The 17,473-nt window shown below is 50.4% G+C and overlaps 1 protein-coding gene across 1 annotated transcript in view; it reads right to left on the bottom strand.

Moving 5' to 3' along the window:
• Window positions 1-3,595: 3,595 nt before the first annotated feature.
• Window positions 3,596-17,473, bottom strand: part of ITGAL (integrin subunit alpha L) — a 48,121-nt gene continuing 34,243 nt past the window's right edge. Inside the window, exons 18-31 of the mRNA NM_198221.2 lie at window positions 16,409-16,498; window positions 13,419-13,475; window positions 13,251-13,324; window positions 12,590-12,731; window positions 10,358-10,468; window positions 9,877-9,956; window positions 9,685-9,771; window positions 8,092-8,167; window positions 6,452-6,562; window positions 6,147-6,203; window positions 5,953-6,051; window positions 5,213-5,308; window positions 4,258-4,368; window positions 3,596-3,766 (exon numbers count right to left, since the gene is read on the bottom strand). Coding sequence (NP_937864.2) covers window positions 3,596-3,766; window positions 4,258-4,368; window positions 5,213-5,308; window positions 5,953-6,051; window positions 6,147-6,203; window positions 6,452-6,562; window positions 8,092-8,167; window positions 9,685-9,771; window positions 9,877-9,956; window positions 10,358-10,468; window positions 12,590-12,731; window positions 13,251-13,324; window positions 13,419-13,475; window positions 16,409-16,498 — 1,362 coding nt within the window. The remainder of the gene's footprint in view (window positions 3,767-4,257; window positions 4,369-5,212; window positions 5,309-5,952; window positions 6,052-6,146; window positions 6,204-6,451; window positions 6,563-8,091; window positions 8,168-9,684; window positions 9,772-9,876; window positions 9,957-10,357; window positions 10,469-12,589; window positions 12,732-13,250; window positions 13,325-13,418; window positions 13,476-16,408; window positions 16,499-17,473) is intronic.

Here is a 17,473-nt window from a genome sequence, read left to right as displayed (position 1 = left end):
CCATGTCCTCAAACTCAGCCCAGGGCCTGACACAGAGTGGTCAGTTGGTCACTCAGGATTGGAAGCTGCAGTTGGTTTTGCCAGGCTGCTACTTCCCCATGGCTTTCTGAGCCAGGGAAGCTGTGAATAGAACCTGACTCTTGCTTCACAAGGCTTATGGATCATTCCATGTACTTTTAGTAGTTCTGTGATACTCCTTTTTTTTTTTTTTTTTGTGATACTCCTTTTTTTTTTTTTTGTGATACTCCTTTTTTTTTAAACTTGGTATGATGAGGCGCCTGGAGAATCCCCATGGACAAGGAGCCTGGCGGGCTTCAGTGCATAGGGTCGCACAGAGTTGGATACAACTGTAGCAATTGAGCATGCACAAGCATGATGAGATTTAATTTTAATATTATTATTTTGGCCATGCCACATAGCATACAGGATCTCAGTTCCCTGACCAGGAATGGAACCTGTGCCCCTTGCAGTGGGAACTTGGAGTCCTAACTACGAAACCACCAGGGAATTCTGTGATACGCCTGGTCAAAACACTTTTTTCCCCTCTTTGGGAAAATGAGCCTCACTTCTTCCTTCTTGATGTCTTGTTTTGGAGCCAGACCCATGGTTCCTTGGGGGCTGGACCAGAAGGGTATTGATGAAGTGGAGAGGCTGGCAGGCTTTGAAAGACTGTTCTGGGCTTTGTGTGTCTGGCTCAGGAATGTCCACTTACCCTGCTGTTGACAGAAAGGAGCCATCGAAGGTCACTGCTTGGGGAACAAAACGTTGCTTCTCACCTCGCAGGTCTGGACGGGAGCTGGCAGGATTACTCAATATTCCCCTGGAATCCTACTGACCACAAGAGGGCAGCAGTGACCAGTCCCATCTGCTCCTTCTGAAGGTAAAGGCCTTCAGGGTCAAGGCCCTACAACCATTGATTGCTTTTTTAAAAAGAGGGGGCGGTGGGCATAAATAGACAATACCTCAATAAAAAAATATTTTTTTTAAACAACTTCCCTGGTGGTACAGTGGATAGGATTCTGCCTGCCAATGCAGGGGACATGGGTTCAATTCTTGATTCAGGAAGATCCAGCATGTCTCAGAGCAAGTAAGCCCATGTGCGGCAACTGCTGAGCCCATGCTCTAGGGCCCGCGAGCTGCAACTACCAAGCCTGTGCGCTGCAACTACTGAAGCTCGCGTGCCTGGATTCTGTGCTTCTCAACGGAAGAAACCACCAAAATGAGACGCCTGTGCACCGGAAGAAAGAGTAGCCCTGATTTGCTGCAACTAGAGAGGGCCAATGCGCAGCAAAGAAGACCCAGCACAGACAAAATAATAAATTAATAAATAAAATTTAAAAGAGGGGTTGTCTACCACCTCTGTTTCCTCAACGCTGACCTGGGATACTGGTGAGCTAGCTTCTTTATTGGGAAGCCTGCTCTCCCACTCATGGCTGTCAAGCACTCGGAATCTGCCCAGTATCCACTGGCATTATCACTGGTGACCTGGCTCGGGAAGCCATGGAGAAGTAGCAGCCTGGCAAAACCAACTGCAGCTTCCAATCCTGAGTGACCACCAGCAGCCACCAGACTTCCTTCCAAGGCACAGGCTCATCAGAGATCCCTCCTCTCCCATCCCCTCTCCAAGACTAAGCAGACTGCAACCCACAGAGACAGTTGGGCTTTTAATATGAAAACAGAAAAATACCAAGAAGGAAGTTGAGAGAACCCCACCCTTTACTATCCAAGCCACACAAGAGACTTCCTGATGTCCCATAAACCTTGCCTTGTACCAAGTGGAAAATAATCTCCAAGCAACAAGTAAAACAAGGCGGGATGGGGGGGTAATGTCAGCGAAAGTCTATTGTCACAGCTTAATAAATGTTCAGTGCCTCTCCCTAACCTGTTCCTCACTTTCTGTGCCTCTCTCACTGCTTCTTCTTTTTTAAAAAATATTTATTTATTTATTTGGCTGTACCAGGTCTTAGTTGCGGCACACAGGATCTGTAGTTGTGGCATGTGGGATCTTATTCCCTGATCAGGGATCGAACCTAGGCCCTCTGCATTGGGAGTGCAGTCTTAGCCACTGGAACACCAGGGAAGTCCCTCTTGCTGCTTCTCTTCAATTAACTCACAATATCAGGCACAAGTCAGTTTCTGAGGGTCATCATGGCAAAAAAGAAGAAAGAAGGGGAAGGAGAGAAAGAAGAGGAAGAAGGGGAAGAGGAAGGAAAAAAAAGAAAGGAAAGAAAACAACAACTAAAAAAAATCTGACTGTTTTGGGCCCACTTAGTGGAAGGATTGAGGAGGAAATATTCATTTAATTGAGTCAGGCTGGAATGTTATACCAGTACAAAAACATCACAAAATTGGCCAGAGTTTCACATTTATTTGCTAAATACATACAAGCATTGTCGTTGACACTGGGAGCCAAGTCACTGGACATAGTTTCCATCTTTGAGCTCACAGTCTCACAGCAGGGGCCATGGTAGGATGTGATGGGGTGCTGGGGTGGGGGGCTGTGGAATGAGGAGGCAGGTGCCTGGGGAAGGCTGAGCCTCAATGGATGACGTTGCCAGGGGGCCCACCCAAACTTTTTTCCCTGTCTTCCCACGGGCACCCTCACTAATGCAGTGAAACTGTGCCAAGCACCTACTATGTATCTGGCTCTGTGATATCACCAGGGGTCCCAAGGTGAACAAGACAGCTATGATCCTCACCCTCATGGAGTTCATCGTTTAATTTCAGAGACAGATATGAAGTAAATCATTTAACAATTAACAAACATGATCAGTGCTATGCAGAACAAGTACAGGCTATGTAGGCATGTATAACATGGGGACCCAACTGAGCTGAGGTTGGGGGGGTGGTGCTGCTCTGCGAAAGTGATGTGTGAGCTGAGAACTGAAAGCTGAGAGTTAGGCAGGAGGAACGTGAGAGGAGTCTGAAGTGAGAAGTGAGAAGAGTCTGGGTGAAGGCAGTAAGCCAGGAAGGAGCCATGCAAGTGAAAAGGCTGGTCATCTCTGGAAGGAAGGCGGGACATTTCTAGAAGAGTCTGGGAGGGAAACAGGGGCCCAATTTTGCAGATTTTGGAAGGCATATTAAGGAATTTGGTTGTTAGTCAAAGGGTTTGCAGGAGCAATGTAGTGACACAGAAGAGATTTGCTCTGGCAGGAGAATTAAAAGCTGACAGGATTCCAGGGAAGGCAGGGCAAGGTTCTGGGGAGGGGGACGTGGTCTGAGGTCCCTGAGGACATCCAGGCACAGGTGGATATGACAGCCTGGAGTGTTACTAGGTCCTGAGATGACCATTTCTCCAAATTTAGATCAGATGTTCTCTTGCAGGGGAGGAAACTAACAGGGGCCGGTGGGAACCAGGACATGTGATGATTACAAAGCCTCACCTCTGGGGCCTTCCTGGTGCACCCCTAAGTGGATCTTTAGCACAAGCCTGCACAGGAGGCAGGCAGGAAAGGGCCCATGTTCAAGATAGGGAAACTGAGGCTTATGGAGGGGCAGTGCCTTGCCCTGGAACACACAGTGAAATTCAGGTAGAGCTAGGCTGGTACCAGGCACCCCGAGTCCAGTCCTGGGCCCTCTGCATATGGGCTGCACCTCAATCTCCACCACTTCCGTCCTCATCCGTCTTCTGGAGGGGCTCCAGGCAGCCTGGGTCCTTGCACTCTTTCTCCAACTCCGGCTGCCCAGCATCTTCTCCAGGGATTTCACTGGAAGCATCTACGTTCGCCTCCATCTTCTCCTTCAGGTTCCGTTTGAAGAAACCAACCTGTAGGAAGACAACACTGGAGTGAACAAAGAGCCCGCAGAGCCCTAACTTCTATTCATCCTTCATATCCCAACTCAAAGGCTGCCTCTCTTGAGAGGCCTTCCTGGACTTCCCTAGCCTAGGTTAGGCTCCTGTGTTACAGGCTGCAGAGCACGTTCACGTCCGTCTGCCATAGAGACTGGGAGCATCTCAGAGGCATGGACCACGTGTGTGGTCCGTGCCTCTGTATCCCAGTGCCTGGCCCTCAATACACGGGAGATTCCTTCTTCTTCTCCCTGGGTACCCAGGTCTGGCTTTGCCAGTGCTTGTTGAGGGATGGGGCAAGTCTTACTTGCTCTTTGGGCCTCAGCGGGCTTATCTGTAGAAGGAGGAGTAGACTGACGCTCCTTCTGGCTTTAATACCCTCTTGTCTTGGTGTTCTGCTCCCTGACTCCACTCAATTCTGCTTTCCATGGCCTGGTTGGGTGCCCGTTCTTCCCAGAAGCTCCTACCTTGTACAGAGCTATGAAAATCAGGAACAGCAACAACAGCCCCCCGATTCCGCTCAGCACGTAGAGATAGAGCATCTCTTTCTCATATACAAGGTCAACCTTCATGACGACCTGTGGGAGAGGAGAGACAGAAATGCGGGGAGGAAGCTGTTCCCATCCTAGATGCAACGTATGAATCTGGCCTCAGACCCTAGGTCTTAGCTTTTCCCATCTGGATTGTGTCACGCAGAGCATGGGGCTTGGGCCCAGACCCTCCCTCTCTAGTACATCTCCCATTGCAGCCACTGTAATGAACCAGCAAAACTGCACCTCAGGCCCCGCGCCCCACCCCTCCTTAAGCCCTTAAAAGGCTTCGCTCAGTCCCAGGATGAAATCCCAACTCAAAGCCTTCCGGAATCTGGCTTCTATTTACTTTTTCAGCTATCCCTTCCCTTCTGCTCTGAGCTCTCTGCTCTTATTTATTTTTATTTTTTTCCTTTTTTTGACCATGCATCACAGCCTGTGGACTCTTCAGTTCCCAGACCTGGAGTCGAACCCACGCCCCCTGCATCGCCTGCGTGGAGTCTTAACCACTGGACTGCCAGCGAAGTCCCTGAGCTTCCTGCTGTTAAACCCACCTCGCCCGCTCTCTCAAAGCTGGGCCCTGCACGTGCTACTCTCTCTGCCCAGAGCACCTTCCCACTGTGCCCCGCCTGCAGGGTAGTGGCCCCTTGGCTGAGCTGCCGTCAAACTCATCCTGGCCTTATGCTTGGTCTGTCTGCCCACCAGCGGTGGTGGGGAGCTGTGCCAAGGCCTGTGGCTCTGGCTGAGAGGAACTTCTTACGGCACTAAAGCCCCAACCTTCTCCTCCATGGCTTCCCACACTCCCAGCTTCCGCTCTCCTAGCTCTGCCCTGGGGCTCCTCCCACCCCTCTGCTCTCCCTTGTTCCCGGGTCTTCTGAGGAGGCAGAGATACCTGGGCCATGGAGGCGTTCCTGCCATAGAGGTGAAAATGCTTGCTGCTGTTGAAGGAGATAGCGAGGGAGCTACAGAGGCTCAACATGGAGGAGGCCTGTGGGAGGCAGGGGTGCAGGAGGGGCAGCCATCAGGCTAGAGGGGAGGAGGACTCAGGACCCCCTGACTTCTGCCCCCCAGCGCAACTCAAGGGGCAGAGGCAGTGGAAGGGTCCTGGTGGGCACGCTGTCTCTACTCCATTCTCTCCTGGAGTGTCCCAACGTGCTGCTTGTTACTGTGGGAAGGAGGTTTTTCCTACAAAGAACTTGTAAGAACCATCCGTGAGTGAGTGAGGGATAGTCACTCAGTCATGCCTGACTCTTTGAGACCCCATGGACTGTAGCCTGCCAGGCTCCTCTGCCCATGGAATTCTCCAGGCGAGAATAATGGAATGGGTTGCCATGCCCTCCTCCAGGGGATCTTCCCAACCCAGGGATTGATCCCAGGTCTCCTGCATTGCAGGCAGATTCTTTACTGTCTGAACCACCAGGGAAGCCCTAAGAACCATCGGTCGGCCCATGAAAATAGTCCTGCAAATTTTAAACAAATGTTGGTCCTCTTTCATCTGCAACTGTGTAAATGTCGGGGACATTTCCTCAAGACAGAACAAAAAAAAGGCAGGTCTGCTGGGAGAACCCATCGTCCCTCTTGAGCCCAACCCCCCCAACCATTTGGGGTCTGTGGCCATCGGGTGCTTGCTACCTTGATCGTCCCCCTCAACTCCACCATCCCGTTCACTTGGACAAGGATCTCCTGTCTGAAGTCAATTGGGCAGCGGAACTCGGTTCCAAACGAGCAAGACTGACGGGAAGAAGGAAAGCAGAGGGTCAGGGAGGTCTCTTCCCACCTGCCCCCTGCCCAGCCCCTGCCTCAGTTGCTGAGGTCACGGCCGGTACCTCAGCCTCATCAGATGGACTCTCCAGATTTCTGGGGCTGCAGTTGACTGGAGGCTCCTGGGAAGGAGGAGTCAGGGTCTTCAGTTAGTCCAGAGCTGAGAGGATGCTGGCCCCTTGAGCCCAGACCCATCCATCATTCCTCCCCACCTCTCCGATACCACCTTGTCTCCCAGTTCTCCCCTCCTTGGTTCTTGGCAGGTTCAATCAGTCTCACTACCATCTCTACCCATCTGTCACCCCTCATTCCCCGTCAGGAGCTCCCCTTCACAGACCTGGGTGCCCTTCCCTCCTCTGGGCCAACTCACCATCTGTATGCTCCACTTGTGGGTGATGAGCCCCTCGCTGTGCACCCGTGGTACCCTAACCAAGGCCTCCAGTGGGGGCATGTTGTCATAGTTAGAAGGCTGGATCCTCACCTGGTACAGAGGACAAGGGGCTGCAGAGCCCTGAATGCCACCCCAACTGTCACCCCAGATCCAATCCTCCTTGGCTGGGGCCCAAGGAGCCCCCTCTTCATTAGGCAGCGGGCCATGGTCATTCACACCATTACAGCTTGGGTTCTTCTCTGCTTCCTCCATATGGCCTACCCTTGCCCATCCTGCAAGATACTGCTCAGACATCATCCCTGAAGGTCTGGCTGACTCCCCCACAGCACTTTTGTTCTCTAGCAAGATAGTAAACCATCTGTTTGTGTGTGTGTGTGTGTGTGTGTGTGTGTGTGTGTGTATCCCCCCTAGACTGTGAGCTGTGTGAGGGCAGGAGCCGGGGATCTTTTCACATGCACTTCGTATAGCCATGACACAGTACTCAGCATATAACCAGCCTCGCAAGAGTTATTTTCTGAATGAGTGAAAGAGGAAGGACATTTAACAAGGACGGATGCAAAAATTATTTGCACAATGCAGGTTGGCAAAGACATTTTGGCAAGTGCACTGGATTGATTTAAGAAACACTTCCTGGGAGTTCACAGGTGGCTTAGTGTTTAGGATTCCAGGCTTTCACTGCTGTGGCCCAAGTTCAATCCCTGGTTGGGGAACTGAGATCGTGCAAGCAGTGCCTTGAGGCAAAAACAAAAACAAGCAAACAAACAAAAACCTAGGTTCTCTCTGAAAGACATGAATTGGATTCCGTACCTGAGAACACAATTAGCAGATCAAATGTCTACATAATTGAATCTTAAAATAAATGGGAATTTTCTATTTCAAAAAACCAAAAAAGCAATACAACATTGGAAATCAATTATGCACGAGTGCATGCTAAGTTTTGCAACCCTATGGACCATAGGCTGCCAGGCTCCTCTGTCCATGGGATTCTCCAGGTGAGAATACTGGAGTGGGTTGCCATGCCCTCCTCTAGGGGATCTTCCCAACCCAGGGATCTAACCTGCATCTCTTATGTCTTCTGCATTGGCAGGTGGGTTCTTTACCACTAGTGCCACCTGGGAAGCACATATCAATCATACTTCAGTAAAATAAATACAAAAATCACAAATCAGTGACTTCCCTGGTGGTTCAGTGGTTAAGACTTCGCCTTCCAGTGTAAGGCGTGCAGGTTGATCCCAAGTCAGGGAGTTAAGATCCCACATGCCTCAGGGCCAAAAAGCCAAAACAAAAAAACAGAAGCCATATAGTCACAAATTCAATAAAGACTAAAAATGGTCCACATCAAGAAAATTTTTTAAATATAAAAACAAAACTCAAAAAATTAGGTTCTTTCTTAGAGTACTTGGGTTCTAGAGTTCTGTGATTCCAGAAACAATTTATCCAGGGGTGGAAAGGAGCCGATGAGTATGCTGCCACTGGGAGCATTTCAGGAAAGGATCACAGAAGGTGGAGGGCTGGGGTCCTTTAGGGACAGGATCTAGTTGGTCTCTGCTGCATACTTAGTTCTTGGGATGGGGCTGCGCCTGGCACTTCTAAGGACTCTTTCACATTGAGGTTCATACCTGGTAAATGTGCTTGACATGGTGGATCTTGGGACTCTTGGGGGTGAAACTGATATACAGCGTGGAGTTTTCCTGGCTGTGGAGAGAGAGGAGCAGCTGGAGACGATGGAGAAGACAGCAAACCAGTCACTTGGGGGGCCCCGGGCAGGGGAAGCCTTGGAGTTGCCAGCCACTGTTCTAGAAATGGTGCAGGCTCGGTCTCACATCATCCCGACACTGCTCTGCTGTTGCCCTTTGGAAATTCAGGCTCATGGAAGGGGTTGGTCTTACTCAGAGTCCTGCAGTGGGGGACCAGGGCAGGATCACAGAGGGGTGGCCTTTGGAGCTGTGTTCTCCCCACTAGACGCCACCTCGCTGGGGCCTCCGTTGTCCTCTGGACCCCACTGCTCATCTCCTAGAGAACTACACCAGCCTCTGGACCACTCCCCACTCCATCCTTCTAATGAGCTCCCTAATCTTGTCATGCATTTCCTTTGAATCCATCAGTGGTTCCCTGGTGCCCACAATGAGTTAGGTCCAGTGTTCCACCACAGCCAGACCTGCTTGTTTCCTGGTCTGCCTGCTGACTGCTCCCGCTCACACCTACCACCTCCGGGCCTGCCCACTCCTTGCTCCCCGGATCGGCCCCACTGTTTGCTGCCTCCGTGTTGCCCCCTCCACTTGTCTCTCTGATAACCACGGATGCCTTCCTTCCTGGCCCATATCTGAACCACTTCCACCCCTATCCTCCAGACCCCAGTTCAAGCCCCTGTTCCCCACCAACCCTTCCTTCCAAGTTTCCTCCAGTCCACATCATCTTTCCTGACTCTGATTCCATATCACGCCTCAGACAACATCATTGTGTGTGGCGTTTATGTTCAAAAGCACCAGGGACACCAGATCAGACACCATCCTCGTCCTTATCTCACTCAGACTTAAAAATGCCACTTCCCTTCTCTGGCCTCCTCCCCTTTTGGTAAATGAGAAAATCCAAGAAGTGAGCCCTATGGGTCCTTCCTACCACAACATTCTGAGACTCATTTCCTCTGCATGTACATGAGTTTGGGCTCTCCTACCTGATCATAAAGTCTCAGTGGGCAAGGGTCATGGTGAAAACTTTTCTATGTCTTCTAGCTCTGCTGGCTCCAGGGAAGAGGGAATCTAACACAGCTGGAAGTAGTAAAGAGCTTGGCTGGGGTTTGAAGTCAGACAGACTCAAGTTCAGATCCTGGGGTCAGTACTTCGTAGTTGTCCACTCTGGGCAAGTTCCTCCCTTCTCTGGGCCTCATGGTTCATAAGTAAATGGGACAAAGGCAAATGGCTGCCCCACGAGGTACTGAAAGCTCCCGGGAAAGTCCCCAGCTGTGCATTGCAGCCGGAAAGAAGGTGACAGACACCGGTTCAGTAAGTTTCCATCTGACTCAGACTCAGAACTTTCCGCGGGCCTTCGCTCTACTGAGTACTGAAATCTGCTGGGCTTGTGGCTGGAATCAGTTCTTATCACCCCTGGGCCTCTAGGGGGTGGGAGGAGGGGCAGCCCTGGGAGGAAGGCTGGGGCCGTGGGTGGGGAGGCGGAGGCGGGAGGAGAAGGCGGGGTGGCCGCTCAGGACTCACTCCTTGGTGAGGACGTTGATGGGGTACATGACAGGGATGCTGGTGGTGGCCGAGTTGTCCTCCAGGAGGCTTGAGTCCTCATTGTTGCTGCAGGGGGCAGGATAGAAGGCAGTGTTAGGAGACGGCTTGGCCAGGACCGTGAGACAGTCTGAGGCCAAGGGCGGGTGGAGACGCGGGTGGGGATCTGCTCACCAGCTCACATTGGCCTGCAGCTCGATAAAATCCCCCCAGGAGCCTTTCTGCAGCGTATTAAACATCACCTGGATATCAACCTGGCAGGAGAGGAGAGGGGTATGAAGGAGGGGGCCTGGGCCTCAGGGGACTGCCTTGGCCCCTCACAGCCCCATGGGCCCACTGCCATAGTCATAGGAACCTCCCTGGGCTGGGTACTTCATCCCCACTGTAGAGATGAGGATACCGAGGTTCCGAGTGATTAAGTCGTGTATGTGCGGTCACAGTACATATGACCCAACCCTGGGTTTCTCCGATTCCAAAGTCCAGCTTCTCGAACATGACACAGGACACCTCTGCACACACTCTCTTAGGGGTAGGGGGTGGGGTACACCTGGCCTTGTCAATCACCTTCCCTTTCCCCAGAGCCAGGAGCTCCCTCCCTCCCTTCCTGAGCTTACAGCCCCTGGCCGCTGGGCTCCTGGGGGCTGGTGGCACTCACCATGCTGTCTTCTCCGAAGATGGGAGAGCTCACATTGCAGGAGAGGGCCCTGCTGTGCACTACGGCCTCCTCAGGGAGCTCCTCGCAGCCCACAGGTACATGGCTGTGGGGCTGGGGGTGAGACGTGAAAGAAGGAGCTTTTTAGTGGGCAAAGCTAAGGGTTCCCCAAAGGCCACTAACCTCTCAGGGCCCACCTCCTCCATGCCAGGGCACGTGTAGAGAACGATGGGGCCAAAGAATCAGGGATTCAGTACAAAGATATTCACTGTAATGACTTCCCTCGTGGTCCAGCATTTAAGAATCCTCCTGCCAATGCTGGAAACGTGGGTTCGATCCCTGGTCCGGGAAGATCCCACTTGCAGGGGAGCAAACAAAGCCTGTGCGCTGCAACTACCGAGCTGGTGCTCTAGAACCCACGCCTCAACTCCTGAAGCCTGTGCTCCCTAGAGCCTGGGCTCCCCAACAAGAGAAGTCACTGCAATAAGAAGCCCGAGCACCGCAACTAGAGAGTAGCCCCTGCTTGCCGCAACTAGAGGGAGTCCACACACAGCAATGAAGATCCAGTGCAGCCAAATAAATAAAGTTTTAAAAAGATGTTCATCTATGTATGACTGAGTCATTGGCTATACCCCAATACAAAATAAAAAGTTTAAAGTTTGGGGAAAAAAATAAAGGCACAGGAATATTAAAAACGATGTTCACTGCAATACTATTTTTCCTAGGCAAAAACTGGAAGCGATCCAACAAGCCAAAGAGAGGAATGGCTCAGTGAATTGAGGTACAATCACAGGGGAGTTAAAACGCTGCTACATCCACACATTCAGCAACCATTTCCAAAATGCACTTGATCCTGGGCTAAGCTGAACAAAACCCTTTATCTTCAGGACTGTCTGGAAGGGACAGATTTCAGCTTAGATTGAGAAGAAAGTTAGACAGGAAATAAGGGTTCAGGCAAGTTGAGTGACTTTCCCACAGTCTCATAATTAGGTAACCTTGACAGGAATCTGGTAGGAACTTGAACACAGGTCTGTTTAACTCCAGATCTCAAGTTTTTAATCACTCTACGATGTGTCCCTTAAGGAAGCACTCAGAACTTCTATAGTGGTCCAATGGTTAGGAACCTTTCTGCCAATGCAGGGGACACGGGTTCCAACCCTGGTCCAGGAAGATTCCACATGTGAAGAAGAAACTAAGCCCGTGCACCACAACTGCTGCGGCCCTCATGCCCTGGAGCCAGTGCTCCGCAACAAGAGAAGCCACCGCAATGAGAAGCCTGCACACTGCCATGAAGAGGAGTGCCTGCTCACCGCAACCAGAGAAAAACCCGTGCGCACAAAGACCCAATGCAGCTATTAAACAAATAAATAACAATTTTCAAAAAGAAGCAGTGAATGTTGCTGTATAAGAATAACTCAAGGGTCCATCAACAGATGAACAGATCAGCAAGATGTGCTATATCCTTGTGATAAAATATTAGCCTTAAACAGGAATGACATTCATACACTATCCCAGGGATGAACCTCAAAAACATTAAGCAAAGGCGAAGAACATTATGCTAAGTGATACAAAACACAAAAGGACAAATATTGTATGACTCAAGGTATACAAAATACCTAAAGATGGCCAATTCATTGAGACAGAAAATAGATTAAAGGTTACCAGTGGCAGAGAGTGGGGAATGGGAGTTATTGCTTGTGGGTACGGAATTTTTTTTGAGATGATGGAAAACTTTTTCAGATAGATAGTGGGGATGGTTGCATGAACTGTGAGTGTACTTTTTTCTTGTTGTACACCCTCCACTTATACAGTGCTTTCTGTCAATTATATCTCAATAAAACTGGAATTAAAAAAAAAAAAAACCCAGGCCATTCCTCGAAAACATGTTGGTCACCTTTAGGAGGAAGGTGGCTCCATCTCCTGGAATCTGTATACTTTTTGGTCCCCAGGTCCTTAAGCCTCTGTCACACTCTCTATCTCATGCGACCTTCTCTCTAATCCCATGACATGCCCAGCTTCACCTCTTGTTGGCAAATCTGAGGCCCACAGAGCATGAACCTTGTATCTTAGGTCTCACAGTTCATTTGTGGCCATCAGGCTGAGAACCCAGACGTGGTCTGAAGACTTCACCCACATCTTCAGGCTGTCCTGGCTGCCTGGGGCTCCAGGAGGCAGCAGATGCTGCAGGACTAGCCGGGCGCCTGGTCTGTGGGCAGGCCCTGCCCTCTCACTCACCTTGAGGATCTCCACTTTGCGGAATGAGAGTCCCTGGGGGAAGCTCAGGGTGACCTGGACCCAGTAAGCATCTTCTGCTGTGTTCCTCAGTGTCAGCCTCACAGAGAGGCTGGCAGAGGGGGTCAGACGCAGGATTTTGGATCTGAGGGGAAATCAGGGCAAAGTTATGGGAGTCCATGAAAGAAATAGGATCAGAGGTGGAGGCTTTCAGAACTGAGGGATCCGATAGGCCAGAAAAAAGAAACATAGCAAAATATGCTCCTATGCACAGGCTTTAAGTTTTGCCATCTCCTCTATGCCTGATAGGAGGGCTGCAATGAACCAGCATTTCTCAGAGGAGGAATCTAAGGCCCAGATGACAAATAAGAGTCAGTGTCCATGGGGGTCTTCTGACCGTCACTTCATACAAATACTACTTCTTTTCTTTTAAAAAATACTTATATATTTATTTATTTTTGGCTGCATCAGGTCTTGGTTGTGGAATGCTGGCTTAGTTGCCCTGAGGCATGAGAGATCTTAGTTCCCTGACCAGGGACTGAACCCGGATTCTTAACCACTGGACCACCAGGGAAATCCACCCTGTGTTCCTTCTATAACCAGGAGCTGCCTCGGGAAAACATTGGGTGGAACAGGAGGGCCAGGCAGTGGAAGCCTTACAGACCTCATGTCGGAGAAGGCCAGCTTCAGGTCTGCCTCACAATTCTTGTCCTCTCCGCAGTTCTTCTCAAAAGGAATCTGAAAGGCCAAGAAGAAAGGACCTGGAGGCTCAGGTCCCCACACCCAGGAGGGCTGGCCCCCGCCTCTCTGTCTGCCCCTCTGCCCCTCTTACCTCCTTGGTCTCCAAGTGTGGTGAGGGTTTCAGGATGGGCGGGATGTCCCTGTCCAGCTGAGCATGGAGGAGTGGGAGACAGGGAAGGTGGTTGAGGCAGCAGAACTGACAGAGGAGAGCTGCGGCGGCTCAGAGCCGGGGCTCAGCTGGGGCGGGGGGTGTGGTTGCATCCCTCCCAGGAGCCAAAGCCTTCCCAGTGTGGGCCCCAACCTCCCAACTCAGCCTGAGGCCGTCTGTGCCACCCTCCTCTGGAGGCAGCTCCTTGAGGGAGGCTCAGCACGTGTGCCCACTTCCCATCCTGGCCAGGAGATCTGGGCCTTGACCATGCACTCCCCTAGCTTCCCCCAGCCCAACTTCTCTGCTTGCAGGAACACCTGGCTGCACAGCATCTAGGCTCTTCTGCTGGGGAATAGCTCTTCCTGTGGTTCTTTTCTGTGAGTCCCACTTCCCTTCTAGAATAGCTCTCCAGCTCTTATCAGATCAAGGCCAGTTTTTTCAATGTTTCTAGAATTTCTGCTCGGGACCAGACTCCCACGTGCATGCGTGCTCAATCACTTCAGTCTTATCCGACTCTCTGCAACCCTATGAACTGAAGCCCTCCAAGCTCCTCTGTCCACGGGATTCTCCAGGCAAGAATACTGGAGTGGTTGCTATTTCGTCCTTCAAGGGATCTTCCCAACCCAGGGATCAAACCCGAGCCTCTTACATCTCCTGCATTGGCCACCTGGGAAGCCCCCAGACCCCCCCACACCAGAGAACAAAACAGACACCCTGCCCTTCCTCCCAATCTGGTGAGAGAAAGGGCCAGGCACCCTCAAGCGTGAGGGTGGGACAAGTACAGGATGTGTTTAGAGGGTCTAGAAGGGGACTCTCCCATGCCTGGAGATGAGGGAAGCTTCCTGAAGGGACGGCATCACAACTGAAATATTATAAAGGATGAGGAGGAGGGAGCCAGGTGAAGAGGATGGAGAGAGAGTAAGAAAGAACAATTTACACCGAGACCAAGGCAACAGAGACTGCCCGTGTAAGGTGTAAGGAGCAGAGAGGTCCTCAGACGGCTGGGGTGCCACCTGTCAGGAGGTGTCCAGATGCAGGGTCCAGATTCCCCCTGGCCTTGCAATTCATATTAGGCAGTGGAGGGTAATGGGGTCACAGAAATATTTTATGGGTGATCATCTGTATGTTCTAGAGAAGACTCCAGCCTCCTCGACTTCCGAGCCACCTGCCAAGCAGCCTCTGACTCTTCCTTAAAGGCAGGGATCCTGGCATTCTGTGCTGAGAGCTTTCGCCTACCCTCAACATTCACACACAAATTATTCCCACCACCCACCAGAAACTACAGTTGGTCCCCAAAGGGGCATCGAGGGCCTCTGTCTTGCTCAGTTGTCCTGACAGAAGCTAAGCCCACCTTCCCATTGTCTCCAAAATTAAAACCATGCCTCTCCTCCCCACAAAGTCCACTCATTCTGGGAGATCCAGAACCAGTGACAGTTCCCCCAGGAAGCCTTTTTGACAACTGTGACCTCAGGTCTCTTTTTAACCCTGAGTTGCCGCCCCACACAGTTTGCCTTTTTTTTTTTAAACTAGTACCTGTGGGAGAAACTGCTGGTTGTCCCTATACATCCTGAGTGCGTGGCAGGTTGGGGAGTGGGGCACTGGCAAAAACCACAAGAGAGTCGCCATGCTTAGCAGTCACCATGCTCCAGCTCTGAAGGGGCCTCACAATGCTGGGACTCACTTCAGAGAACAGACAGTCCCAGAGTAAGACAGAACCTGCTTGTGCCGGGGAAAAAAAAATCCAGGGGTCTTGGTTGGTGGCTCAGTGGTGAAGAATCTGCTGCCAGTGCAGGAGACAAGGGTTCGGTCCCTGGTCCGGGAAGATCCCCCAGGCTTTGGAGCAACTAAGCCACAACTATTGAGCCTATGCTCTAGAGCTTGGGAGCCACAGCTGCTGAGGCCCACGCACCTGCGCCCTGGAGCCCATGCTCTGCAGCGAGAGAAGCCACTGCAAAGAGAAGCCTGAGTACCACAGCTAGAGAGTAGCCCCCACTTGCTGCAATTGGAGCGAAGCCTGTGCAGTGGCAAAGACCCAGCACAACCATAAATAAAAAAAATAAACAGCTTTGGCTGGGTCTGTAATCAACCAAGAATATTCCTTAAAAAAAAAAAATCCTCATCTTCAGGCTTCCAGGCCCAGATTCCTTCCATCAGACCCTGCTCCCTTCCAACAGAAGCTAAACCAGTGGCTGAGTGTCAAGAATTTCAGAAGAGGAAACCAAGCTGGGCAGGGAGCATGCGATCAGGTAGACAAAGATAGACAGGGTTTTCCTCTTCTTTTCCATAACAAGGGCACCCCAGTGAGGCTCTGCAGGAACCACCTGCCCTCAGTGGAGTACCCTTTGGCAAGGCTGATCAAGGTGTCCTGTTCTTCCACAGATAAGGGATGGTCCTGGGCCTTCTGGTGTTCTTTCCCTGTAATTTGCATCTCTCAGAAATTTGCCTCCTGTTAGAAGTCTAATGGGGCTTCCCAGGTGGCCCAGGGGTAGAGAATTTGCCTGCCAATGCAAGAGACCCTGGAAGAGGAAATGGCAACCCACTTCAATATTCTGGCCTGGGAAATCCCATGGACAGAGGAGCCTGGCAGATTATACAGTCCATAGCATTGCAGAGTCAGATACAACTGAGCAAGAGAAGCCTAATGAAGTCTGAAGCTAATGCACTGAGGGACTGGGAGAAGATTCACAGAAGAGGCCATGCCCTGGGCAGTCCATCCATTATTTCTTCCTCTTGAGAGCCCCTAGAGACTCTCCCCGCTCTGGTCCCCATCTTGTCAACCCGTTTTCCAAATGTCTTTTAAGTACAAAACTCCTATAGACTCCTTCCTGCATATTTCATTTCTATTGCTTGAATCCAATATAATACAATCCTGCCAAATCGAATTTCTATTCTCCCCTGTTTATTATCAATTCCCCCAACTCATCTGTTCTTACCGCCCTTGGGTCCCTCGGTGTCCCTTCTTCCTCCCAGAGAGAGTAACTTAGGGAGACGTTGATGGGAGAGATGAGATCTTGAATGCATATCTGAGGACAATAAGAATACACCCCTTGTCACGAGTTTAACCTTCACCACACTTCCAGTGAAAGACACACCTTGTCCGTACTTTATAAATGATGGAATTTCAGCAGCTAGTTGTCTGAGAACTTACCAAGGGAATATGTTTACTACACATCGGGTGTTTGTGAAATGCCTGACTTGCTTTTCTGTCAGTGTTCATCCGTCAGCCCCAATTCCAAGGCAGATATCAGCCCTCAACCATGGTGCTTTTCCTCCTTGAGTCCTAACAGAAGCCCCCAGATCTTTGTCAAACTCGTCTAGGCAACAACTATCAAAGTTTGCACAAAGAAAAAATACTCTGGAATAACCAGAATATCGTAGGTCCTTGAGAACAGGAGTGGGTCTTAGTCTTTTTAAAAAATTAATTAATTTGGACACCTTGGGTCTTAGTCATAGCACCCAGGATCTTTAGCTGTGGCATGTAGGATCTTAGTTCCTGGACCAGGGATTGAATCTGCGTCCCCTGCATTGCAAGAGGGATTCTTTTTTTTAATTTATTTAATTGTGCACTTTATTTCTATTATTTTTAAAATTTTTTATTGAATGATAATTGCTTTACAGAATTTTGTTGTTTTCTGTCAAACCTCAACATGAATCAGCCATAGGTATACATATATCCCCCTCCCTTTTGAACCTCCCTCCCATCTCCCACACCCATCCCTCCCCTCTAGATTGGTACAGAGCCTCTGTTTGAGTTTCCTGAGCCATACAGCAAATTCCTGTTGGCTATCTATTTTATATACGGTAGTATAAGTTCCCATGTTACTCTTTCCATACATCTCACCCTGTCCTCCCCTTTCCCCTGTCCATAAGTCTATTTTCTATGTCTGTTTCTCCATTGCTTCCCCGTAAATAAATTCTTCAGTACCATTTTTCTAGATTCTGTATATATGTGTTAGAATATGATATTTATCTTTTTCTTTCTGACTCACTTCACTCTG

This window comes from Bos taurus, chromosome 25 (genome assembly GCF_002263795.3).
Source record: "Bos taurus isolate L1 Dominette 01449 registration number 42190680 breed Hereford chromosome 25, ARS-UCD2.0, whole genome shotgun sequence".
Classification (NCBI taxonomy): domain Eukaryota; kingdom Metazoa; phylum Chordata; class Mammalia; order Artiodactyla; family Bovidae; genus Bos; species Bos taurus.
The sequence above is the reverse complement of the archived record's forward strand: the minus strand, read 5'-3'. Positions and strand labels throughout refer to the sequence as shown.